The 27820-nt window shown below is 39.2% G+C and overlaps 1 protein-coding gene across 3 annotated transcripts in view; it reads right to left on the bottom strand.

The window, feature by feature from the left end:
- Positions 1-27820, bottom strand: part of SUGCT (succinyl-CoA:glutarate-CoA transferase) — a 1062570-nt gene that overhangs the window by 666965 nt on the left and 367785 nt on the right. For all 3 annotated transcript variants that reach the window (XM_056113530.1, XM_056113532.1, XM_056113531.1), the window contains exon 11: positions 475-546. In XM_056113530.1, coding sequence (XP_055969505.1) covers positions 475-546 — 72 coding nt within the window. The remainder of the gene's footprint in view (positions 1-474; positions 547-27820) is intronic.

A 27820-nucleotide genomic window follows, 5' to 3' on the forward strand; every position in this document is an offset into this window, starting at 1 on the left:
AAAAAATCTCTTTAATTTTTTTCTTGGATATCAAGTGATAGTACAGTGGGTTAGCCAGATGTCTTCCATACCCAACCCAGTTTCAATGCCTAACAGCACTCATGGTTCCCCAAGCACTGCCAGGAGTGATCTCTGAGCATAGTGTCAAGAACAGGCCCTACGAACTCCCCAAAAGTAACTAAACACATTTTTCTCTTACATTTTGTTTTGGCTATTTGTTCAAATTTTAGGAAAACTTAAGCTACTATGATTTTTCATTTCGAAAAATAGCCATATTCCTTTAAAAAATATGTAATTAAGACCTTGCTCTTAGAATTTGGTAGTATTTTTTTTAATGTATGATTTTAGGAGCTAAACCAGGAAGTCTTGAATTGGTTATAATTCAGCACATTGTTTTGCATGAAACTGGACTCTCCTGGTTTGGTGAGAAGTGAGTTGCAGTCATCATCCAACCATGCCATTACTTCATATTACCTTGCACACAGTTGAGAACTGCTGATCGTTTCCGGCTCCAACCACAAGATAGCCGTCCTTGGTTTTAAAAGCCTAAAATAAATAAATACATGTATATAAATTTATATATTGAGTTAGCTTTTTACTATTATAAGTTATAATACTATTAATACTTACTTTAGTGGTGTATATAGTTAACACATCTCACCACCACCATCGTTTCCAAGATTTTCCTTTCGTTACTTCCATTTCACCTCATCATTCCCCACCCTCTATCTCCCCCCAGTATTCTTAGTTCCAAACCAAGTTATCATTTGATCCACTCCTTCTCTTTTCTCTATACAAACAAATGAGTCAGATCATCTGGTATTTGTCTTTCTCTCTGTGACATTTCACTGAGCATGACACCCTTCGTCCATTCCAGATTTCTGTGAAGAGCATGATAGCAGTCTTTTCATACAACTGCATAGCATTCCACATTGTATATATACCACAATATATTTATCCACATATATCATATTTGTCCATTTGTCTGTAGTTGTATATTTGGGTTGTTTTCATATCTGGTTATTGTCTTAAGCAAAGCAATAAGACAGAGGAACAGAGGAGTGTATATACCTTTTTGAATTAATATTTTTGTAATTTGGCAGCAGATACCAAGAAGTAGAATAACTGGGTGATATAGAAGTTCTATTCTTGCTTTATTGGAGAAATCTCCATACAGCTTCCACAGAGACAAAACCAGACACTGTGGCCCACATTCACACTCACATCTGTTCAGGTTATAACTATACTCTCATCTACACTGGGTGATTGTTCATTTTCACCATATATCAGCACTCTGGTCATTTCCAGTTATTTTTTTCTTATATGTCATTCCCACCAATGTGAGATGATAACTCCGTTGCTTCGATTTGCATTTTCCTGATAATGACAATGAAAATTTTTTTCATTTGCCTACTGACGATTCAGAAATATCAATATACACTTCAGAAATGCAAAAAAATCATAGAGTTTGTTACAAACAAATATTCCTGGAAAAATATAAATGGCTATGTTTTTAAAATCATGCAACATCCCAAGATTAAGCCAGAAAGAAATGGAAAAACTGAATATAAAAATCACAAGTAAAGAAATTGAAATTATAATAACCCCACCCCACAAAGACTTCTTCATCAAGACCCTGAACAATCAGTTTGAAGCTCTTCATGTTCCTAGAATGAGCAGATGCCATTGGGCTATGCTAGCACGCAACAGGGATGAATGGAGATATTACTGGCGCCCCCTAGAGCAAATCGATGAGAAATGGGATATCAAGTGACCAAGTGATCAATAACCTTCCCCCCACAAACAAAAGCTAGGTTTCAGATGGGTACACTAGTGAGTTCTACCCAACTTTCAGAGATGATAGTTTGATAGATAGATGATAGAATACTGCTTGTATTTGTCAAGCTCTTTCAAAACAGAAACAGGAATCCTTCCTTACAGCATCTATGAAGCCATCATTATCCTAATACCAAAGGCAAAGAGAGATATAGCTAAAAAATAAAATTATAGTCTGATATACGTGATAAATATTGGTGTAAAAAGGTCTAAACAAAATCTTAGCAAACCAAATTCAACAGTATATCAAAGAGATTTAACACCATGCTCAAGTAGGATTCATTCCAGGAATGCTAGGATGATTCAGTATATGAAAAGTGAAATATTCAACAAAGTAGGCATAGAAGAAATGTTCCTTAAAATAGCAATTATTGTTTAGAACAAATATACTAAAAACTTCTCCCCTGAGATCAGGCAATAGGCAAGGTTTTCAACTGGGTCCACAATTATTTAATATAATTTTAGAAGTCTTTGACACAGCAATTAGGTACGAAAAATAAATCAAAGGAATTCAAACTGAAAAAAGAAAAAATATTTTTAGATAGCATAACAATATACCAAAATAATACATCATAAAAAACTCATTGAAATAATAGATGATACAGTGAGGTGGCAAGCCACAATATCTACACTAAATATCTGTTGTGTTTTCATATGCAAATAACAGATTTGAAAAGGAAGACATTTAAAAGACTATTCCACTTGAAACAAAGTCCGAAATTATAGGACTCTTAGGAATCAACTTTAACAAGGAAATGGAGATAAAATATGGGAACTGTATAGAGAAGTGTAGAGAAGTTGACACTGGTGATGGAATTAATGCTGAAATATTATTGCCTACAACTCAACTATTAATAACTTTTTAAATCACAGTTCTTTAAATAAAAACTAAAAAGCCACAGAGGCGGAGTGGGGTGGAGGGGTCAGGGTGGAGGTGGTCGGAGGGATGCTCGGAACATTGGTGGAAGGGCAGTAGTGTAGGGATGGGTACTCAATCACTGTATGACCAAAACACAAGCACGAAAGTCTGTAACCATACCTCATGGTGATTCACTAATAAATTTTTTTTAAAAATTAAAACAAAAAAAGGATACAAATAAAAAGGAAGTGGAAAACCTACATATACTATTGGATACTATAAATCACTACTGAAATAAATTGAAAAGGACACAATAAAATAGAATATTATATGGTCATGAATTGGAAATTTCAACATTGTCAAAATGGTCCTATCCAATGCATTTTCTACAGGTTCAGTAAAATTCCCATCAAATTTTTAAGAACATAGAAGGAATTATATTGAAAGTTGAAAGGAGTCATAAAATCCCCCTAAGGGCCAAGGTCATTCGAAGAAAAGTGATACTTAGAAATATCAAATTCATGAATTCAAATTATACAACATAGTTATAGTAATCAAAACTGTGTGGTAGTGTAAAAAATAAAATCAGCCCAATGGATCATAATAAATACTTGATATTTAAGGGTAGTTAAACCATTATACAGGAACTGGGTGCATGAAGTACAGAAAGGAAGCCTTTTAAACAGCTGCATAGTATTCCATTGTGTAGATGTACCAAAGTTTCTTTAACCAGTCATCTGTTCCCGGTTTTTTCCAAATTTTGGCTATTGTGAACAGTGCAGCAATGAACAAACAAGTGCAGATTCATTTCGACTGTACTTTTTTGCCTCTCCAGGATATATTCCCAGGAGTGGTATTGCTGGGTCAAATGGGAGCTCAATTTCTAATTTTTTGAGAATCATCCATACTGTTTTCCAAAGGGGTTGAACCTGTTGGCATTCCCTCCAGCAGTGAAGGAGGGTCCCTTTCTCACCACATCTGTGCCAGCACCGGCTGCTTCTGTTCTTTTGGATGTGGGCCAGTCTCTGTGGTGTGAGATGAAATCTCATTGTTGTTTTGATCTGCATCTCCCTGATAATTAGTGATGTAGAGCATTTTCTCATGTGCCTTTTTGCCATTCGGATTTCTTCTTTGAGAAAGTTTCTGTTCATTTCATCACCCCATTTTTGGATGGGGTTAGATGTTTTCTTCTTGTGGAGTTCAACCAGTGCTTTGTATATCCTTGATATCAACCCCTTGTAGGATGGGTACTGAGTGAATAACCTTTCCCATTCTGTAGACTGTCTTTGATATTTTGGTCACTGTTTCTTTTGAGGTGCAGAAGCTTCTTAGTTTACGATAGTCCCATTTGTCTATCTCTGTTTTCACTTGCTTGGCCAGTGGTGTGTCATCTTTGAAGATACCGTTAGCTTCAATGTTGTGGAAGATTTTGCCAACTTGTCTTCAATGTACCTTATGGATTCCGGTCTGATGTTGAGGTCTTTAATCTATTTTGATCTTACTTTTGTACATGGTGTTAGGTATATATCTGAGCCCATATTTTGCATATAACCATCCAGTTTTGCCAGCACAATTTTTTAAAGAGGCTTTCCTTGCTCCACTTCACATTTCTCGCTTCCTTAAAAGACTGCACTCATCTGGGGAATATAAAGTAACAGAATGGGAGCAGAACACCCAAGAATAGTTGAGATAAGTACCAGTAGGTCTGCTCCAGGGCTTGGAAGCCAGACTCACATGCTGGGGGGAAAGGCAGTTCAGATAAAGAAGGGAACACCAAGTAAAGAATGTTTGGAGGACTCGTTTGGGATGCGAGATGCGTGCTTTATGTATACTATAGACCAAACACGATAACCACTCAATAACTCTATTGCAAACTACAACACCCTAAAGGAAAGAGTGAGCTAAAGAGAATTCCCTGCCATAGAAGCGGGGTGGGGTGGGGGAGAGGGAGTGTGGGAGTGGGAGGGTTACTAGGATCATTGGTGGTGGAGAATGGGCACTGGTGGAGGGATGGGTACTCTATGGAGGGATGGGTAATTGAAACCCAAGCACAAAAGTTTGTAAGTCTACAACTGTACCTCATGGTGTTTTGCTAATAAAAAATAAATAAATAAATAAATAAATAAATAAAAATAATAAATAAACAAATAAATAAATGGGTAACCTCCCAACAGAACTTAACCAACCACCACACTGCAATGTTCCTTACAATCAAAACTTTTACCCTCATCACACTGAAACTATTCTTTCTTTGACCATTTTGTATTATTTGGTCCTGTTAACTGGTCTTTTATCAGAAATCTGTCTTATCTGTACACCCCATCTAAAGTTATATCAAATCTTTATAATATTTTTAACTATTCTGCACATGCCCTTTTAGAAGACCTTTGTAAGTTTGTGTGGCTCTTAGAGTAGCCAATAGCCTTATATAGTAATTACATTTAAATAAACTGAAAGGAGACAAACACTAATTATTGTGAAGACAACTGTAAAAATATACCAAATAGGGAAATAGATGGAAACAAAAATATAATTTATAGCTGCTAGAGCTAATTTAGAGGAGAATTTCAAAGGTGACTACTAACAAAGATCAGGTTTCTTAACGTCGCACTGTAGCACTGTCCTCCCATTGTTTATCAATTTGCTTGAGCAGGCCCAGTAACATCTCCATTGTGAGACTTGTTGTTACTCTGTTTGGCACATCGAATATGTCATGGGTATCTTTCCAGGCTTTGCCGTGCGGGCTAGATACTCTCGGTAGTTTGCTGAGCTCTCTGAGAGGGGTGGAGGAATCAAACCCTGCTGTGTGCAAGGCAAACGCCCTACCGCTGTGCTAAAAGTTTTGTTAATAAATTGATTAAAATATTCTAAAAGAAGGTATGGTGCCGCCAGCAGGTCAATCTGTACCCGTGAGGCAAGTGCATCAGCAGCCTAACGGCACCGTCAGACTTTCAGATACCCCAAAATTGCTACTGTGCCTTTGGCCAGACCCCAAAAACTTGGGGCCAAGTTTACCAAGAAAGTAAACAGCCAAAAGTTAGGTATGTGGGAGACACACCCACAAACCACCTCCAGCTCAGCTATATAATTGGAGGCATGGCCTCTCTGGTTCTTGATTGAACTGCTTAATGGCCATGATCCCAGAGACTCAGAAACGAATCTCAGAATCCAAAGGCTTTTGGCAGAAATGCATCCTGTTCCTGCAGTGGGTTACTGGTGCTGGGCCACTCCAGGTGGGAATAGGTTTTTTGCCTTGGCCTGTTCCCCTTGATGGTCCAGTGACCACCATCCTCCAGAGGCCACTGAACAGTCAGGTTTGGGTCTGCAGTGACGAGACACGTGGGTCCTCACCAGATGAGGTGTAACCGGCCCTTTCCTCCCCATGCCAGCGAGACCTCAAGTCGCTGCCTACAAACGACCTCTCTGGCTCCTGATCAAGCTAATTAATGGCCATGATCCCAGAGACTCAGAAACAAATCTTGAAACCCAGCGGCTTTTGGCAGAAATGCATTTGGACCGCATACAAGGTGGCCACCGCCTCAGAGCTTATAGGAAAGCCAGGTGTGAGTCGGTGGTGACAGGGCAACTGCAGTCTCATGGGAAGGGGGGCTGTACCGGCTCATCCTTCACACCCTATCAAGGTCACGAGTTGCCCCCACAAGCGGCTCTCTGACACAGCCATCACACCAGATGCACAGAAACCAATCTTATAATATCTGGTTCTTTGCAGAAATCCAAAATCATGAGGCCACTATTGCGGGCACTCAAGATTATATGATTCTCATAACCAGCTATAGAAAACAAAGTATTTCACAATGCCTTTTCAGCAATTCTGATTGTTGGAGGGGGAGGTAATTCTAAACTATAATGGTGTATCTTTTGTCGAAATAATGAATGTAATCAATGTAGAGAAGAATTAAGTGGAAATCATCTGCCTCACAGGCATTGGAAGTGGTGAGAGGGGAGTATATTGGGGTTCTTGGTGGTGAAAAATGAGTACTGCTGAAGGGAGAGGTGTTTGATCATTGTATGACCGAGACTTAAACCTGAAAGCTTAGTAACTTTTTCCACAGTGATTCAATAAATAAATATAAGAAGAAAAAATAAATAAATAAAATTATGAAAAAAAATTCTAAAATTGATTTGATAATATCTGAGTACACTAAAAATCATTTAACTATACACTCAAAATGGATGAACCATGTGATGTATAGTCCTTCACAACTAAGCTGTTAATGTGCTAAACCCCAAGTTCCTCCTGGCACCGCCAGGCCCCCAGCACACCACTGTACCTCTAAATACTGCACCACCTAAGTATTAGGCACTAATGACTGCTGGGTACCTCTCTGGCAAACTGTTGAAGCCACTACAAGAAAAGAAAAAAGCTAAACATAGTATTATATATTCAAAAAGTTATAGTCATGTTGGGTTACTAACTTATATGAAATAGTGCAAATGGAGAACATTTTATTCATTTTATCCTAGAAAAGTCTGTTGTACATTTTTGGTCCTGTTATGCACTGGTCTGTTTTCCCCATTCTCATTTATTCATTGTTTGGGGACACACTCATGGTTTAGAGGACCAGGTGGTACTGGGAATTGAACCCTGAACATCACACTTGCAAATTATGTGCTCTACCACTTGAGCCATACTCCAGGTTTTCCATTTATTCTTTTTACTAGGTTTACCACAGTATCTGAGAAATGTTACACAAGTAATAGTTGTAAAGTATTAATGAATCAGTTCAGTAATTGTTTTCTTATGATAGACTTGCCCAGAATAGATCTCACGCAAAACACTATGAAAGGGTTTTATTCTACATGCATTTCTGCTTGATTTGGTAAATGATCCTAGGAGATATCATGTGATCTATTTTAAACATGTATTTTTCTTTGTTTATAACGATAGGTGTAGCAGATAATAAATAAGTCTAAAAATCATTTAACTATACACTCAAATATTTCTTAAACTACTGAATGGGCATCTGGAAGGGAGCTATGATTTTTGACTTATATATCTCAACAAACCATTGATAACTATGAAGATACAGAGATTGTGAGTTTCTTTTTTGGGGGGTGGGAACAGTGAGTCTGGGACAGGATAAGTAACAGAAGATAATAATGCATATCATTGAGTATAATATGATGGGTATTTTTAAGGCCACACCCAGCAGTGCTCAGGGCTGACTCCTGGCTCTGCATTCGAGGATCACTTCTGATGATTTATGGGAACCATTTGGGTGCTGGGGTTAAGACCCAGGTCAGCTGCATGCAAGGCAAGTGCCCTACCTTCTATACTATCACTCCAGGCTTATAAACGTTTTAAAAACTTATGTCCCCTATTGTCACTGTCCTCCTATTGTTCATCGATTTGCTAGAGCAGGCCCAGTAACGTTTCCATTTTAAGACTTGTTGTTACTGTCTTTGGCATATTGAATACATCACGGGTAGCTTGCCAGCCTTTGCCGTGCGAGCAAGATACTCTTGGTAGCTTGCCGGGCTCTCCGAGAAGGGCAGAGGAATCGAACCTGGCTCAGCCAGGCTGGCTGCACGCAAGACAAACACCCTACCACTGTTGGGCTGTACAATAGCACAGTGGTAGGGCATTTGCCTTACAAGCGGCCAACATGGCCGACCTGAGTTCGATTCCTCAGCCCCTCTCAGAGAGCCTGGCAAGCTACCAAGAGTATCTTGCCTGCACTGCAAAGTCTCGCAAGCTGGCCGTGACATATTTGATATGCCAAACACAGTAAAAATTGTCACAGTGGAGATGTTACTGGGCCCACTCAAGCAAATCGGTGAACAACGGGAGGACAGTGACAGTCCCCTGTTATTCTGGCTACAGTATTTGCTCAGCAGTTACATATTTAATAAGAAGTGTTTAATGCCTCCAGTCCATCACCTTAACCACTCGGCCACAACAACAGTGACAGTGACAGTTTAATGCCTTATTGTGCTATAAACATTTATGCCCCCCAACTTCCAAATCCAAATGTTGAAATCCTAATCCCAATGTAATAATATTAATAATAAGAAAATGGGCTGTAGAGATAAAACAGGAGTTAAGTTTCTTGCTTGCACGAAATTCAGCCGGTTCAATCACCAGCACTACATATGTTCCCCCAGCACTGCTGTAAGCGATTCCTGAGCAGAGCCAGGAGTAAGCCTTGAACACCACCAGGTGTGGTACAAACACCCCACCCCATCCTTTGCATTCCCCCCCTCCCAAAAAACAAAAACAAAAAGAACAAGAACATGCTCATCCATGACTCAGGAAGTTGACCTCAGTAAACACTAAAGCTATTGGCACCTTGATCGTGGACTTCTCAGCTATAGTAACTATCAAAAGAAATGTTTGTTATTTAAGCTATTTGGGCTGGAGCAATAGCACAGCGGGTAGGGCGCTTGCCTTGCACGCAGCTGGCCCGGGCCAACCCCAGTTCGATTTCTCCACCCCTCTGGGAGAACCCGGCAAGCTACTGAGAGTATCGCACCACACAGCAAAGCCAGGCAAGCTAATGGTGGTGTATTCGATATGCCAAAAACAGTAACAAGTCTCACAATGGAGATGCTACTGGAGCCCACTCGAGCAAATCGATGAACAATGGGAGGACAGTGTTACAGTGCTACAGTCTATAGTATTCTACTACAACATCCTGAATAAATTAATATTTTAATAATAAGTAGTGGTACCTACTGTAGTACATTAAAATGTAAAAACAGTTTTAGCACTGGGTGATGGACAGAAATTGAAAGCACTTTGAAGCATCTGATAGAAAAAAGTATATATAGTGTCATCAATGGTCTCTTACAGGAAATTCTAGTAGAAGCACAGGTAAAAAAATTCTCTTTTTAAGAGGATTTCTGTAGCAAGAGATTCAGTCTTAGAGAATACCTAAGCAACACTGCACCCGATGTTTGTAAAAATAAGTTAGAGATAAGGTCTCAGATAAAAATTAGGAATGCTATTGGGAAAAGGGTAATCCTTAGAATAACGCAGCAAAAAAAAAAGTGTTCACATGTATTTTATAGCATTTTATGCTATATTTTATAGCATTTTATAGTATCATTTTATAATATTTCATGTAGCATTAGGTAGTGAGGACATTGAATATTTAAGTTGAGGCTGTGGTAATGGCTTGAGTTGTAAATTGAAAGATAATAGAAAGGTATCACAGATAGCAATTAGGAAATTTCAAGAGAGTAGGAGTTGGAGATGAGTGGAACATCTAAATGATAGACAAAAATGAGAAATTTATTTATAGTGTATAAGTGAAGTTACCACACAAATGAACTCATTACAAAGAAAATTCAAACTATGGAATACTTTAAGAGAAGAGAAATAAAATTAGTCTTAAGTTTACTTCTGATCTTGTTTATTTGATGTTCAGGCAAAAAAGAATTTATCAAGAAAATGAAAAGGATCAACGCATGCTAACAAGGTGGTCTTTAACTATCATCAGATTCTAGTCTAGTGCCATGTGAACAGAATGCAGTCTGAACTTAACAGGCCACACAAGCAACAGTTAAGGAAATGGAGAGTACATGCAAACATCTATTTGAGAAGCTTAGTTGTGAGAGGGAACTATAAGCAAAGACCTGCGAACACAGAATTAGCAATATAGATGCAGGTCCCTATGTTGGTTGGTGGTAGCTGAAGAAGTTGAAGAAGTTCTCCCTATATGTTTCTACCTATGAAATAAAGGATCAAGTCATCAGCTAAGAATAGGGCTTCAACATGAAACTGGAAAACAGAGTGAAGTTCTAATATCTTATTGCATAGAACAGAACAGTATGACAAGATAAACACAATCAGAATGGAATGGTGAAGCCAAATTGAATGGTTTTCTTCATCATCTCTCAGTTACCCAGAATATTTTTAATCGATCACCATGGATTATCTAGTTATGAAAGGTGATGAAGAAAAAGAGAATTTAGGAAGAGGGCTCAAGTAGAGGTGCCTATAGATAAAAAAAATTCTGATTAAATTTAAAAACAGTCATAGTGGGAGTACTGAAACCTGTGTCTTAATTACTTTGACCTTGGAAGACTTGGATCTAAGAATAGGAGACTACAAATAGTCATAATGGAAAAGTGCCTCATTCAGTTAAGAATGAAGCAAATCACTTCAATCATTATATAAAAGAGCTGTTAACAAAAGGTAAGGACTCAATAAATATCATTACTATCTAATAGTGATCAATTCACTGCATCCTACATAAAAGAAACTGCCTGGTGTCATCATAGGTGCTGATTCCAGGCTCTTTCCATTCTGTGAATCACTTCTCTCATGTCCCTGAACACCTTCACTGCTTTGCTCTCCACAGAAGACACTACTAGCAGGGTTTCTGTTAAGGTAAGAACTCAAGTGAAGAGCATGAAACTGGACTGCAAGCCCTCAGAAATATGGTGCTTGACTTGTAAAGATGTCTAGCCTCAAGAGGGAGGAAACAACTGTTGCTACATAAAGTGATGAAAGGATATAGGGGCAAGTGTCTGCAATCGGTCTTAAAGGGACAAAACCAAGACTAAAGCTTTGGACCTGAGATGCCAGAGTTCAGAGTTAATCCAGAAGGAAAATAAATGTTTCTTCTACCCAAGAGTAGAATACATGCCTGGCATGTGTGAAGCCCTGAATGCTCAGTACCTCATTTCCCCTCGGCATCACCAGGTGTAGTTGCAGTAGTGACTCCAACGCAGAAGATTCCCAAAACACCTCAGTAGGTCAGGTAAAAACCACTGGATCAAGAAAGAGCAGAGCAGAGGAGTGGAGGGGAGAAAAGGAGGGGAAAGAAGGAGGGGAAAGAAGGAAGAGGGGAGGGGTAGAAGGGGAGTAGAGGGGAGGGACTGGGGGGAAGAGACAGGGAGGAAGGGATGGTGTTGCAGGGAAGAAGGGAGAAAGAAAGTTTTGTTACAATGATGGTTGTGCTTATTTAAAGATGACACATTTCACTGGTGGAGAGACAACACAGAAATCATATGGTCTTCTGCACATTCTAGTAATTAAAAGCCTCTTCTAAAGTGGATGGAGGCATTTTTTTCAAACTGAGGAAATTTTGTTGGGTCCAAGGACTAAATTGCAGCTTAGAAGCAAATTCAGGGCCGGCAGATGATGTCAGGGGGATGTAGAGTTTGACTCCTTCAGGGAGCACAGTGCAGATGTCAAAGGGACCAAATCTGAGAAACTGTCTACTGAGGATGTCAGACAAGGATCTAAGGATATTTGAGCAGACATGAAGATGGATAAATAAGGGGAAAACCTGGAATTCACATTGATATAGGCTGTTTCTGCTTCTTCCAAAACACCCTGCTTTTCGAGTGCCAAGCACACTAACCTAGATTGATGATGCCTGCTGGAGCGATAGCACAGCGGTAGGGCGTTCGCCTTACAAGCAGCCAACATGGCCAACCCGAGTTCGATTCCTCCGCCCCTCTCGGAGAGCCCAGCAAGCTACCAAGAGTATTCAATATGCCAGACACAGTAACAACAAAGTATCCAATGGAGACGTTACTGGGCCCGCTCGAGCAAATCGACGATCAACGGGAGGGCCTTTACCTTTACCTTTACCTCGAGCAGGCCCAGTAACGTCTCCATTGGAGACTTTGTTGTTACTGTGTCTGGCATATCGAATACTCTCGGTAGCTTGCCGGGCTCTCTGAGAGGGGCGGAGGAATCGAACTCGGGTCGGCCATGTTGGCCACGTGTAAGGCGAACGCCCTACTGCTGTGCTATCGCTCCAGCCCAAAGGTAAAGGCCCTCCCGTTGATCGTCGATTTGCTCGAGCGGGCCCAGTAACGTCTCCATTGGAGACTTTGTTGTTACTGTGTCTGGCATATCGAATACTCTCGGTAGCTTGCCGGGCTCTCGGAGAGGGGCGGAGGAATCGAACTCGGGTCGGCCATGCTGGCCGCGTGTAAGGCGAACGCCCTAAATTACTAAAGACAGAACCATGGAAGGAACTCGAGAAAATATGGATCAACTTGATGTAACACATAGTCAAATTAGTAAAAAAGGAAAATGGTAATTTCCTTAATCTAGACTAAATCTCTTTCCTTACATCTTCTCTAGCCTACATCCATTACATTTTCTGCTACATAAAATTGGTAGTGTACCTACTTCAAAAATAAGAGCATGTGCTTAAGCCTGCCTGGAGCTATTTAATTTTTTAACAAGATTTTATTTCTTTTCTTTTTACAAAAGGTAACAATTTGCTAAATGACTTCATCATCCACTGGAAAAAGACATTCCATGAAGCTTAACTCAGTGTCATGAGAATGTTTTGTGGAATGTCAAGCACTTACTGACTTTGCACCTGTTCTAGTGCATGGTGACAAATCTAAAGCACTATTTCCTACCACTAACAGTTCACTTCACCTTATGGTGCTGGAGCTGGCTGAGTCAGAAGGCTGTAAGGCAGAAATTAGAACCGTGTCCTCTAGGGGATGAAACTATGCAACAAGTGGTAAATAAACCCAGAACTTGCTCATTTCTCCTATTGCTATTTTTCTTTGCACACTTTGTCACAGAGTAGCATTTAGATAATCTATTTCCAAATACAAGCCCTTGCCTTTAATTCTAGAACAGCCTTGAAAAAAATTGTCTATTGACTTCCTGCCACTTCCAACAATCCATAATTTGCCAATTCCATAGGGAGTGTGAATGTCCAAAGATAATCTTGAGGTTCTTCATATCTCATTTCAAATCAAATACATCTTGCATATTTTTAGTGAGGCAAAGTATACTTATGCAAATAAATTTATTTAGAGAAATGTGAGAAAAGGGAAAAGAGATAGATGTTTAAGAGAGGACACAAGCTAGTAAAGCAGGGACAGGACAATGGACCGTGCACTTGCCTTGCACATGGCTGACCTGTATTAGATCCCCGGCATCCCAGAGTGTTCCCCGAGCAGCACCAGGAGTAATTTCTGAGCAAAGAGCCAGGAATAAGCTCTGAGCATCATTGGGTGTGGCCCCCAAACAAAAAGAAAACAAAAATAAAAGGAGAAAAAAAAACACAAGTTTTGTCAGGTGGAAAAAAGTCTATATTAAAGGATTTTTCTATCACTTGGTTTCTGATAGTAGCCACTGGGACAATGACAAAGAAGGAAATGAAATTATCTTTTTAAAATACTTTTTCAAAATTGTCAACAGATATTCTTTTCCTGATGAAAGAGTCCTTTGTGCAGACAGCCTGATGTTATCCATGAAGGCTGTCATCAGGTGTCTTGGGCCCAGTGTAAAATGGCACAGAGAGCTGTTTTTCCTGGAAAGAAGGGACAAGAAACTGCTTCTGATGATGCTGAATTGATTTCATTATAAAGAATCTTAGGCCAGAATATTTTAAATAATCTTCCAAAAGCACCTACTATTTGATGGAAAGTAACCACAAATTTCTGGACAAGAGTCCATATTGATTTTACAGGAGAAATTCGAGACAAAAATTCTTTGACATTGTTAACCATTTAAGTGTTTTTAATTTTATTGAAGCACTTAACAACAATCATGGTTGAATATTAGTTATGTGTCTTACATAAAAATAGCATTTCTGACAGGAGGCCAACATTTATGTCAAAGCCTACAAATAAACTTTCATTTATCTCAGACTAGTAAAAATCACTCATAGGTCATAGCTTTACTCAAGCAGCAACCAGCATATCACATTTTGGCAAAGAATTCACTTGAAAAGGATATGAACAATCATTACAATAAGAATGTTCTGAAGTGAATTATTAAATTTCCAACATGACTTTCCAAACATCTTTTTTTAAATGTCTGTTTTGAGGCCACACCCAACTATGCTCAGGCTGACTCCTGGCTCTGTGCTCAAGGATCACTCCAGGCAGGTCTCAGGGGACCATATGAGATTCTGGGGATCAAATCCAAGTCACATGCTACTCTTATACTACTTCTCTGGCCCAACTACAAATATTAATTCTACTTAAGACATTTCACTATGACTTAGCAATGACAAAGTATATTGCATTACCCATAAGGCCAGGATTGGGAAGACACCGTGGGCAGTAGAATAGAGCACTAGACTAAAGAGGCCATGAGAAATGGGCCTAGAAAACAAAAGAATATGGAAAGTTTGAATAACCATGGTTCAGAAAAGCATTAAGAAAATCAGTAGGAAAAAGAATACTTTTTTATAAGGAAAAGTATTGGGGCATAGAGAGGAAGTGGGTGAGAAATCTTGACACTTTGATTCTTGAAAGTCCTACAATACAGGTAGTTGGCTCCTGAGGTGCATAAGCAAAGTCTGCTACATTCCAATTATGAAGATGAACAATTTTCCACATGAAAAACTGTGAAAAAAAGACAGAGAGTCAGAAGGAAACCGGACAACCATTTAGAAAATAACCTCAGATAATACGAGCAAAAAGCGAAGTCCCTGTCTTTCAACAAATGCATATGAAGTTAAGAGTGACCTCTGGTAAGCAGAGGTGTTTAGCTGCAGATGGTCACAACTTCAGAGCCCAACAAGTTAGCTTACTGTGTTATTAAAGTTGGTATCTAAGAAAATATGATATATTATGAATTTAATGTATTTTTAAATCAAAACCAGTGCTTGAATAGTAGATCATAGCAAACTAATAAATTCTAAGTGTATTAGATATTCTACAAAGGGCTTTGTGGTAAAACCTGGAAATATGAGATAGAAACGATAAAAGAGTATCAAAGATCCAAGCTGAGGACCCACTGAGAATGGCAAACACACTAAAATCAATTTCCCTAACACATACTCTGCATAAAGGAGGACAGGCTTCAACCCCCAGTACTGGACTGCCACCCAAGAACCATGTGCAGCAACTTCTGTGCACCAACCAGTGTACCCAGTCCAAAGAAACAGTCAGTTCTCCCAACACACTTCCTTCTTACAGATGATCACCTAAACTAAGGATAAAGATCTATTTAAGGGAAGATGGAAAATATCATTCTATTAGGAGTTCCAGATGTGTATTATAATCATAAAAATGAGGAATTAATTCCCCCTAATTATTTCTCACGGTCGAAGTGGAAAGGTCAGACTACAGCTGAATCTCACGAAGACAATGTTTATGAGAAACGGACTCATTCCTGATGCTCTATCCACTCTCAATGGAACAAACATCTCCTAATGCAACAGTTATGTGTACCTAGGTCAAGAGCTTAACATGACAAATGACCTTGCACCTGAGTTGCACAGGAGGAAGATAGTGTCTTGGAATGCTTCAAGAGGATTGAAGAAATAGCTAAGAGGACGAAGAACCTCCAGCTCCAGGCACATCTCTTCAATTTCACTGTTCTTCCTGCATTAACGTACGCCTCAAAGACCTGGGCTCTACGAAAACAGGATGAGAACACTATTCGGGTCTCCCAAAGAGGAATCGAAAGAGCTATGCTTGGAGTATCATGCTTCACTCAAATGAGAGAAAGAATCCAGAGTTCCAACCACCATCACGATCGAGAATCAGGGACGCTGTCTCATTTGCCAAGGCGTCGAAAAATCAGAGGAGCTGGACACATAATGATATTTGGAGATGACCGCTGGACTAGAGCCATTACCGACTGGATTGCACGGGATGTCAAAAGATTGCACTGTTGCCCACCTACAAGATGGTCAGACTTCTTTGTCAAGACCCTGAATGATAGGTTTGAGGTACTTCGTGTTCCTAGAGTGAGCAGACGCCTTTGGGTTACACTAGCACACGGATAGGTTACACTAGGGATGGATGTAGACATTACTGGTGCCCACTCAAGCAAACTGACGAGTCAAGTGATCAAGTTAGTTATTTCTCATTCTCCTTACCATGCTCAAAATAGTCCGTTCTTAACACTTTCTCTATTTTCAGAGTCCATTTAATTATATAAAAAGTTCTTTCCTTTATTTCCCTAAAGAGATAAAGTCTATTAATCTGTTAATCTACTTTAGGGCAAATGAAGTTGTTATGGTGTAGTGTGGTAAGACATCTCATGACATCTCACCGTAGCACAAGACTATCAAGGGCCTACCCACACCACCGCCAAACGCTCTACTAGACACATCACCTTAATCCAGAAGCCAAGGCAGCTACCACTAGGAAGTAACACTGCCTTCAAGAAGCATGTATATTCAATTGGTGTTATTTTTAGCAAATATCCCAGATAGCTAATGCAAGCTAAAAAAACACAATACCAAAAGTAAAATTTATTTTTCACCCAAATACCAAAATAGATTAGTATATAAAAACCTATAATAAAGCATAAATTTTCCCAAAACACCAGTGGTTATGAAGAGTACTAACGGCTACCTAGAGCTTTCAAGGATAAATGGGTGCTTATGGAAGGATCCTACTAGCTCCCAAGAGAAATGCAGGCCCTGGAGGATAATTAAATATCCAGGATAAGGAAAAGATTGGAAGAAGGCTCAGTCTTAACAGTCTTACAACAGTCTTGCTAAGGAAAGTCCTAGAAAAATCAGTAGGCTGCAAGCACCTATTAAGATCTTGATTTGATTGCCTCATTACAGGGTCTGAATTTAAAGATCACTTAAAAGATTAACTTCTTTTGAGTAACCAAAACATAAAATCCTAACTCAAGCCATGTAAAAAACATTTGAAATTAAGGTAGATACCAAAATTATGGCTGGAGCGATAGCACAGCGGTAGGGCATTTGCCTTGTGCGCAGCCGGCCTGGCTGAGCTAGTTCGATTCCTCTGCCCCTCTCAGAGAGCCTGGCAAGCTACATAGAGTATCTCGTCCGCATGGTAAAGCCTGGCAAGCTATCCATGACGTACTCAATATGCCAAAACACAGTAACAACTAGTCTCACAATGGAGACGTTACTGGGTCCGCTCGAGCAAATCAATGAACAACGGGAGGACAGTGACAATGACAGTGACAGTGACCAAAATTATAAATTAAAGCTAAACAGTGAGAAAAAAAGCTATATTGGAAGTCAAAATCATTGAAGGCTATATGGTCAATGAATTCTATCCCTGGGAAACTTAAAGAAGGCAAAAGTAAGAAAGCTCAGCACAAATTAAATCTTGTCTAAGCTTCTTATTACTCAGGCTGCTACTTCTAGTCTTAATCTATCCAGAGAACAGTCAGCAATCAATAGACCCTTTTCTTAGTAGCAATAAGAAGCCGGGGTTCAACCCCATGTTTGTTCAACAAGAGTCATGTGAACTATTAGAGAACTGAGGTCTCCAAGTGTACTTCAACTATTTTCACTTCATAAAATATGAATAAGAACAATACACAATCTGAATACTGTTCTGTATATTCTTGTGTCAACCATGGTTGACTCAGAATACTTGGATCACATGGACACATGCACCTCAACTGAGATTATGAGAGTACAAAGTTCTTTTGCATTAAAATCTAGACCAATTATGAGGCTGTACCTTTCAAAGGAACTTAATAATATTGCTATTAGAAGCTTTCTTCCCAAATAACCTACTGAAATGAATTTCCAGGAAGTCCTTCCCAAGGTCAGAAGTTGAACAAAGCAATAACTCTTTTTTATCTTTATAACTACTTTACAACATATTTAGTATTTCTATGTCCTTATGCCAATATTAACAGGTCATGTTAGCTCAAAGATTACAAGTGTCAGAAGACCCTGTTTTATTTTAAAGTTGATTTATTTTTGTGAATAATGACTATATTTTTGTTTCTTTGAAATCCACGCTCTAAAATTAAGTTGGGAACTCTTTAAGAATCTGTAGCCATATCAGAATACACTGAAAATAGTTAATCATTTCCTTGAATACTATAATTTCTATCCCAACTGCATACACTTGAATTCCTTTTTCTATACCATCCCAAATCCCCAAAGAAACAACTCCATACATAGGGACAGTATTCATTCCTGGATGACTCATGGAGTGCAGATACTACTCCCAATCAAGTTCATTGTTTCACTGGGCAAGGATCAGTTGCATCAGCTTGAGAAATCAAAGATCTGATGCTCTTGGGCTGGAAGGCCATATCAGGCTTAATTAAGTAGTCTCATAATGACTGACACTCGGGAAAAGACAGGTGACACAAAAAGCAGACACAAACAGACCGCATGCTACTGACGCCAGCATAACTGCCATGGAAGCCAGGCATACTTGCTTCTGCAGAATCTCTGTGGACTAACAAAACCTCTCCCTTTAATCACCTTCAAGATCTATTTATCCACTAGCTTGATTCTAGTTTTGCTGGAGCTCCCAAAATCCTTAATTACAGATTTCACCAACTGTAATATGTGATACAAATTCAGAGTCAAGATATGACTGGAGACTTCTTGCTTCATGGAGATTGAGGGGAGCGGTGGATAAGGTTATCTTAAGGCTCACTTCCATTTGCCTTGCAAAGGGTCTGATACATAGGGGGAATCTATGTATATTTTGTATTGTATTTCTAATACAATTGTTTTGTATTAGAGATTTTAAATGGATTTCCTAGTTTCACAGTGTTTCACAAAGTGTTTCACTAAGTGGAAAACCTACATCAAAATTTCAATTAACTGCAGAAATAGAACCCCAGCAAAGAAGAAACAGGAGAAAAAACAATACCATTACTTAAAATGAAACCGCATCTGCAGCAACAAACTGAAATTAGGAAAAGATTTTTAATGCTTTAAATTTTTCCCTGGAAAACAAGGTGCATTACCCCAAATATTCAGCACCCCAGTTCAGACCCCAGAGGGCATACTCTGTGACTGGGGTGTCATTCTCCTTTTAAGTCTGCCCCCTCCAAAGCTTCCATCCATCCCAGGTATGTGTGAAGAGCAGACAACATGAGTTGGCAGTCACTGGCTTCTGGAACTTTTAACCCTAGGTTCTCAAAATGACAGTAAGAGCTCACATCTATGATAAAGACCTTTACCCCAAACTCCAAAAACAATGAATGCTGATGAATGTAGGAAAAAGAAAGCCTTTGCACGTTGTTGGAAAATAAATTTGTTCCATCTTTTTGAAAAACTGTATGAAAATTCCTTAAGATGTTATAACTAGAGATACTACATACCCCAACAGTTCACTCCTGAGTAGCTATGTGAACGGCAAAAAACATTATTTTGAAAAGATATGTCCACACGGATATATTCATTGAAGCACTATAGACCACACTCTGGAAATTATATATATATATATATGTATATAATTTATAATATATATAACATCCCCAATCTATAAGAAAAGAAAAGATATAAGAGAAGATGAAAGCTTCCTATTTGCTACAACATACATAAAATACAGGGGGTTCTGGTAAGCAAAGTAAATCAGAAAGACAATACCAGGTGACTTTATTCATTCACAAGTGATACAGAAACTCACAAAGGCAAGAAACAGTGACCAATGAAAACAAACCCTTGCAATGTGACCACAAAATGAGGAGTGGAGGGGCTGGAAGCTCTGGTGGAGAAGGTGGCAAGAAGGAGTTACTCTCTCCTGGCAGCAGACACAGTATGGCCACATGGGGCTCCCAAGCACAGAATATGCTAATAGGTTTGTGTCTCCATAGTATTCTTAAAATGCAGTATCATAACTTACTTTGATCATTAATTCTTTTTAAAAATACATACCAACTTCTCACCCCAAATATTTCATGAAACAGTTTGGAGAGGAACAGGTAACCCATCAGAACTATAAAGGAGCAAGGACCCTGAAGACAGAAGAATCTGTGAATTATAATCTTTCATTTTCTCAGTATTAGTTTTAGAGATTAGCTGAAACATTTTATTAAATTCAATATCATCTCCTAAACTTAATAATATTTAAGTATTAATAGTACTATTAAGACACATCTTAATAGTATTTTCCCTCAAAATTCTCCCCATTATCAATATGCTTTCTACCAATAATAATCTCTCCTATATAAACCTATAAAGGAACTACATGATCTCACTTGCATCCAATTCCTAAAACATTGTGGGACTTTCTGAACTTCTGTCCTAACTTCCCCTTACCATTCAGTCTTGTGAACTCACTCACTACTTTATAAATCAACCAGGAGTTCTATTCAAATTTTCTATATAATATTGGTCACTTCTGATCTCTCACACTAAATTTTTGGAAATTAGTCATCAAACTCAACTAGTGAATTAATTACCTTCTAAACCAAGCAATGAGATGAAAATCACTTGCAAAATAGCACCAGGAACATTCTAATAAATCTTGGATACATTAAGGACTATCCCAGCACTAAAAACATAAAGGAGGAAAATATTTTCATTAGAAAAGATCGGAGAAAATAGAATTGCCCCTTAATATGACTAATCAGGATTAGTTATAACTTTTTAATATAATTAATCCTTTCTTAAAGAGTCACAAATTTATCCATAGACTTGAGGTCATACACACACACACACACACACACACACTCTCACACATACACACACACACACAAACATACACCGAAAATTGGTTTCTGCCATATGCTGTTTCAGGATGCTATGCAAAAAGCAAACATAAATACTACTTAGAAAAACACCCTCAGCCTAATTGTAGGGCATTGCTCCAAGATAGTGCAGTTACACTTGAGGTCACAAATAATTACACAAATACAAGAAAACAGGAAATAAGTTACCAATGAGAAAAAGCTGGCAGGAATAATAATTAGCTGAATTTGAATCCCAAATAATGGGATATCCAGATAGAGACAATAAATTAAGCATGAGAAAATGTTTTTAATGAGGGTTATTTTCAAATACACATTAAAAGATCAAGAATTGCCTTTTAAGAACTCTCACTCACTATTGGTGCAAATGTTGTCTGGTTCAATATCTGTGGAAAACAGTGTGGTGGGTCATCAATAAGCTTAAAATTGAGCTCCATATGCCCCAGCAACTCCACTTCTGTGTGTCTAGTTGCAGGATAGAAAAACACTCATTGAAGTGTTTTTCAAGGACATATCCATAATCACTATTATTTGCACCATTTATTTCAATAGCTAAGATTTGAAATCAATCTAGATATCCAACAACAGATCAGTGGATCATGAAGATGTAGTTCATGTATGTAATGGAATACTACAAAGCTGTAAAGAATGATAAAATAAATGTAACTGGCTGTAACATGGATGGAACTGGAAGACATCATGTAAAATGAAGTAAAACAGAAGAAGAAGAACAAAAAAAAGGATATCGCTTATATGTGGTATTTAGAACAACTAAATGAGGAAATGCAATGATTTAAAGTTTTAAACCCCAGAGTTTGTTGAGAAGGAAAGAAATAGAATCAAAGGGAAGGGAAGAAGAGACAGATGAGAAACAATGAGAACAGGGTCGATGGGATTCAGATCCATGGGTAATGTTTGTTAAGAAATGACAGAACTATCCAAACCACAGAGTAACAAGAGTGAAGTCACTTATTTTTTTTGCTTTTCTGGAGTCACACCTGGTGATGCTTAGGGGTTACTCCTGGCTCTGCACTCAGGAATTACTCCTGAGTGTTGCGGGGGGGGGGGGGGGGGGTGTTGCACATGGGATGTAGGAGATCCAACCCGGGCAGCCACACACAAGGCAAACACCCTACCCACTGAACTATCGCTTCAACTCATAATGCAAATTTTAATAACCAGATTTAAAAGGTGCCTGTCAATATGGCAGACTGGGGCAGGGGGAGGGAAGTAGGAGGAGAGGGAATCTGGGAACACTGGCGGAGGGAAGCTGACGCTAGTGGTGGGACTGGAAATAGAATATTGTATGTCAAAACCCCAACTATGTGAGGCTGGAGCGATAGCACAGCACGTAGGGTGGTTGCCTTGCATACGGCAGACCCAGGTTCAATTCCCAGCAACTCATATGGTCCCCCCGAGCACCACCAGGAGTAATTCCTGAGTGCAGAGCCAGGAGTAAACCCCTGTGCATCGTGGGGTGTGACCCAAAAAGAAAAAAGAAAACCCAACTATGAGTAACTTTGTAATTCATAGTGCTTTAACAAAATTAAATTTTGAAAAGACAAATAAAGGAGAAGAACACCTTAAAAGGAGGGGTTTATCTACATATCAGCTGTCTGGTTCTCAGAGTAAGAAAGCATTTTGTGTTCACTTGACCTCAGATTCCTTGAGGAGTCAGAAGACTCCATGTAGGGACTGACACGTGCACTCCCGCCAGCCCTCGGTGGGGGGGGGGGGGGGGGGGCGGGGGGGGGGGGAGCAGCCTCACCTCTCACCTTCCAGTGCGCTGGTTAACTCACCTGCTCCCTGACAGGCTGCAAGCAACAGACTGGGGCCGGAGCCTGGACTGGACTGTTTGTGGCCTCAGTGGGATCGGATGGGTGGAACCAGGATTAAACTGATTTCCAGTTATCTTTGACAAACCATGAATTCTAACTGTCCTTATCCTGAGTTCATCTGACCGATGTTCTATCAAGTCCCTCAAGGATGTTACTGATGCTGTGTGAATGAGGAAAAGGACCTTTGCCCTTGCCTGAAACAAATGGCCATCTGTATATTTTCTAATCTGTCTTTTCTTTATGAAAATCTCTCTCCACCTGCTAAGAGGTTGAATTCAATAAATTTATGTGTAAATATACTCTCTTCATACTTCTCATTTTTTATTTGTGTCGATGAAGGAATTTTATTTTATTTTATATTTTAATTCAAAGAAGGAAACTTGGGTCCTCTGCTTGTGTTTTAATCACCTGCAAGCAAGCACTGGTCCTTGGAACTGCAGTACTGCATGGCATGGCAGGCACCTGCTCCCGGCCAATGGTTCTGCACTGCCCTAGCATATCATCTACTAGGTTTTTTACCTGGCTGGCCAAATTTCTATATAAGATATTTGGTTTATGCAAAATTTACATATCCCTATCCCAAGAAGTATTTTAGGGCATTATATAATCCCAAAAAGCACAAGGACTTGGGGGGAATCTCCCTGCTGTGCCCAGAAATTCCTTCCTAGCATCTCCTGTCAAGCAGACCCAAGGGTCATGCCATGGCCTGGTACTACTTTTGCCCTGTGATGCTGGGAATAGCTGACTCACTCAGCATGCATCAGGGGCTCCAGGTCTACACCTGACAGTGCTCAAGAGCCTCCAGAGGGCACCCAACAGAATAGTCCAGTTCAGAGGGCTTCTGGGTGCCAGAGATCAAACTGGGGTTGGATGCATCCAAGGCAAGCACCTTCACTCTTGTACTATCTCTTCAGCCCCAAGGATTTCTGTTTAAAATATATGTTGCTTTAAAAGAAGCTTAATAACAAGGAGTATTAGTAAGAAGCAACTGGATTATGAAACTTGTAGCTATCTGTATGGGAAGAGGATAATGAAGTGAGGGCCAGAGGGTGGCTCTTGCATTACATGCACATAACCCTGTTTTGATCACCTGCATATGGTGCCCCAAGCACCATGGGTGATCCCTGAGCACAAAGCCAAGAATAAGTTCTGAGCACCTCCAAGTGTGACCCATAAAACAATACAGCAATTTTAATAAAGGAAGTAAAGTTTTTCACACTATTACAAGTAGGTCCCCTTTGCCCTTTCTCAGGAGATAGAACCTGTCTCTTCTCCTCCACTGTGATTTTACAGCCATGTACCTCATCACTTTGCGTTTACAACAAAGCAGTTTCCCAAATAAATATAAATGTAAAAATATAAATGAATAATTATAAATTCACTGTATCACTGTCCTCCCATCGATTTGCTCGAGCAGGCCCAGTAACATCTCCATCATGAGACTTGTTGTTACTGTGTTTGGCATATCGAATACATCACGGGTAGCTTGCCAGGCTTTGCTGTGCAGGTGAAATAATCTCGGTAGCTTACTGAGCTCTCTGAGAGGGGCAGAGGAATCGAACTCAGGTTGGCTATGTTGGCTGCTTGCAAGGCAAACGCCCTACCCGCTGTGCTATCACTCCAGCCCAATTATAAATTAATAAAGAACTAATTCCAAATAACCATCACAAAAATGCTTAATGGGTTCCACTGCCTGTGAACAAAAAGATTGTATCAACAAAGATAAATGAACTGAAAAATACACTAGATGAGTTCAACAGTAGGCATGACCAGACAGGAAAAGAAAGTACCTTAATCAAGCTCTCACTATTCACAGATGATATGATACTCTACTTAGAGAACCCAATAACTTCCACCAAAAAACTCCTAGAAACAATAGACTCGTATAGTAAAGTTGCAGGTTATAAAATCAATACCCAAAAGTCCATGGCTTTCCTATAGGCAAACAGTGAGAGAGAAGAAAGCAACATGAAAAAAACAATCCCGTTCACAATTGTGCCCCAGAAAATCAAGTACCTAGGAATCAGCTTAACTAAGGAAGTAAAGGACCTGTACAAAGAAAACTACAAAACGCTACTTCAGGAAATAAAAGAGGATATGAGGAAATGGAAAGATATCCCCTGCTCTTGGGGCGGGAGACTTAACATTGTCAAAATGGCAATACTACCGAAAGCATTGTATAAATTCAATGTAATCCCTATAAGGATACCCATGACATTCTTCAAAGAAATGGAGCAAACACTCCTGAAATTTATATGGAACAATAAGCCCCCACGAATAGCTAAAGCAATTCTTGGGAAAAAGAAAATGGGAGGAATCAACCTCCCGAACTTCAAACTGTACTACAAAGCAGTAATAATTAAAACAGCATGGTACTGGAACAAAGGCAGAACTGCAGACCAATGGAACAGGGTTGAATACACTGACATCTCCCCTCAATCATATGCTCATCTAATCTTTGATAAAGGTGCAAGTAATGTGAAGTGGAGTAAGGAAAGCCTCTTTAATAAATTGTGTTGGCATCACTGGACGGCTACATGCAAAAAAATGGGCTCAGAACTCTGCCTAACACCATGTGCAAAAGTAAGATCAAAATGGATTAAAGACCTCAACATCAGACCAGAAACCATAAGGTACATTGAAGACAAAGTTGGCAAAACCCTCCATGACATTGAGGCTAATGGTACTTTCAAAGATGTCACGCCACTGGCCGAGCAAGTGAAAACAGAGATAGATAAATGGGACTATCTTAAACTAAGAAGCTTCTGCACCTCCAAAGAAACAGTGACCAAAATACAAAGACAGTCTACAGAATGGGAAAGGATATTCACCGAATACACATCTGACAAGGGGTTGATATCCAGGATATACAAAATACTGGTTAAACTCCACAAGAAGAAAACATCCAACCCCATCCAAAAATGGGGCAATGAAATGAACAGAAACTTTCTCAAAGAAGAAATCCGAATGGCAAAAAAGCACATGAGAAAATGCTCTACATCATTAATCATCAGGGAGATGCAGATCAAAACCACAATGAGATACCATCTCACACCTCAGAGACTGGCCCACATTCAAAAGAACAAAAGCAACCGATGCTGGCGTGGATGTGGCGAGAAAGGGACACTCCTTCACTGTTGGTGGGAATGTCGACTGGTTCAGCCCTTCTGGAAAACAGTATGGACGATTCTCAAAAAATTAGAAATTGAGCTCCCATTTGACCCAGCAATACCACTCCTGGGAATATATCCCCGAGAGGCAAAAATGTATAGTCGAAGTGATATCTGCATTTGTTTGTTCATTGCAGCACTCTTTACAATAGCCAGAAACTGGAAGAAACCTGAATGCCCAAGAACAGATGACTGGTTAAAGAAACTTTGGTACATCTACACAATGGAGTACTATGTAGCTTTTAGAAAAGATGAAGTCATGAAATTTACATACAAGTGGTACAATATGGAAAGTATCATGCTAAGCGAAATGAGTCAGAAAGAGAGGGATAGACATAGAAAGATTGCATTCATCTGGGGGATATAAAGTAACAAAGTATGAGATTAATACCCAAGAATAGCTGAGATCAGCACCAGGAGGATTACTCCATAACTTAGAGGCCAGCCGGGTATCCTAGAGGAAAGGGCAGCTCAGATAGAGAAGGGAGCACTAAATAAAGGATGTTTGGAGGATCCTCCCAGGAGGGGAGATGCATGTCGAAAGTAGACTATGGACTGAACATGTTTGTCACTCAATGCCTCTTTTGCAGACCACAACACCCAAAAGGAGAGAGAGAACACAGGGGATTGCCCTGCCACAGAGACAGGGGGGATGGGGGGATGGGGGTGGGAGGGATATTATCCATGGTGGTGGAAAATGGGCACTGGTGGAGGAATGGGTATCTGATCATTGTATAATTGAAACCAAAGCACAAAAAATTGTAAATCTACAACTTTAAAAAAAATAAAATAAAATAAAGGGGAAAAAAAAAGAACGCAATCTAAAAAAAAATAAAATAAAATAAAATAAAATAAAGGGAAAAAAAAGAAAGTACCTTAAAGATCTGTGATTTAAAATTTTCAGACAGTAAAGAAAATTACAACAAGAATGAATCAACCATAAGAAATGTATGAGACACAATCAGACACATATGAGAGTCTCCAAAGGAAAAGAGAAATGGGCAGAAAATCAGTGAAAAAATAGTGGCTCAAAGTTACCAAGTCTGAAGTAAGAAATGGACATCCAGATATAAGAACAAAAATGCTCTAACTAGAATTTGCCCCAAGACTCACTGCAATGAAAAATGTTGAAAGACAAAGCATTTTCAAAGTACTGAGAGGAAGGGAACAAGTCACTCACAAAGGGGTTCCTATAAATGATGAGTATATTTTTATCAGAAGAATTACAAGTCAAAAAACAGCTGGAATAATATAGTCAAAGAAATAAAGGAAAAGAACTGCCTTTCTAGAATACTGTATCAAATAAAACTATCAAAGTAAGGGAGAAGATTTCACAATATGAACAAAAGTTAAGTTAAACACCACCAGTCTAGTGTGTTAGAACTATATAAAAGGAATCTTTCAAGTTGAAACAAAAGGAGACTGGCAGCAGCAAGATAGCTCAGGAAAAGAATAAACTGGACAAGACAAAGAGTGATACTGTAACATTAGCATGTGAATCACCTTTAACACTGTCCTGCAAAAAACAGCCTGAACGTCCCATAGTTGGGGATCCCTTGGAAGGGAGAAAATGTTCACTCATTATTCAGTGCATTATTCTGGTCATACATAACAAATTGATGTCCAATGTCCCCGCATGCTTATTGCCTGTGATTTTCGAATCTGTGGTTCGGTATCTTTTATCAGTTGAAAAATTCTGTCGTTATTTCTCCAAATATCATTTCACGTCATTTTCCCTATCATTTCCTTTTATGATTACAATACA

The sequence above is a fragment of the Sorex fumeus genome, unplaced genomic scaffold, assembly GCF_029834395.1.
Source record: "Sorex fumeus unplaced genomic scaffold, SorFum_2.1 ptg000020l, whole genome shotgun sequence".
NCBI classification, from domain to species: domain Eukaryota; kingdom Metazoa; phylum Chordata; class Mammalia; order Eulipotyphla; family Soricidae; genus Sorex; species Sorex fumeus.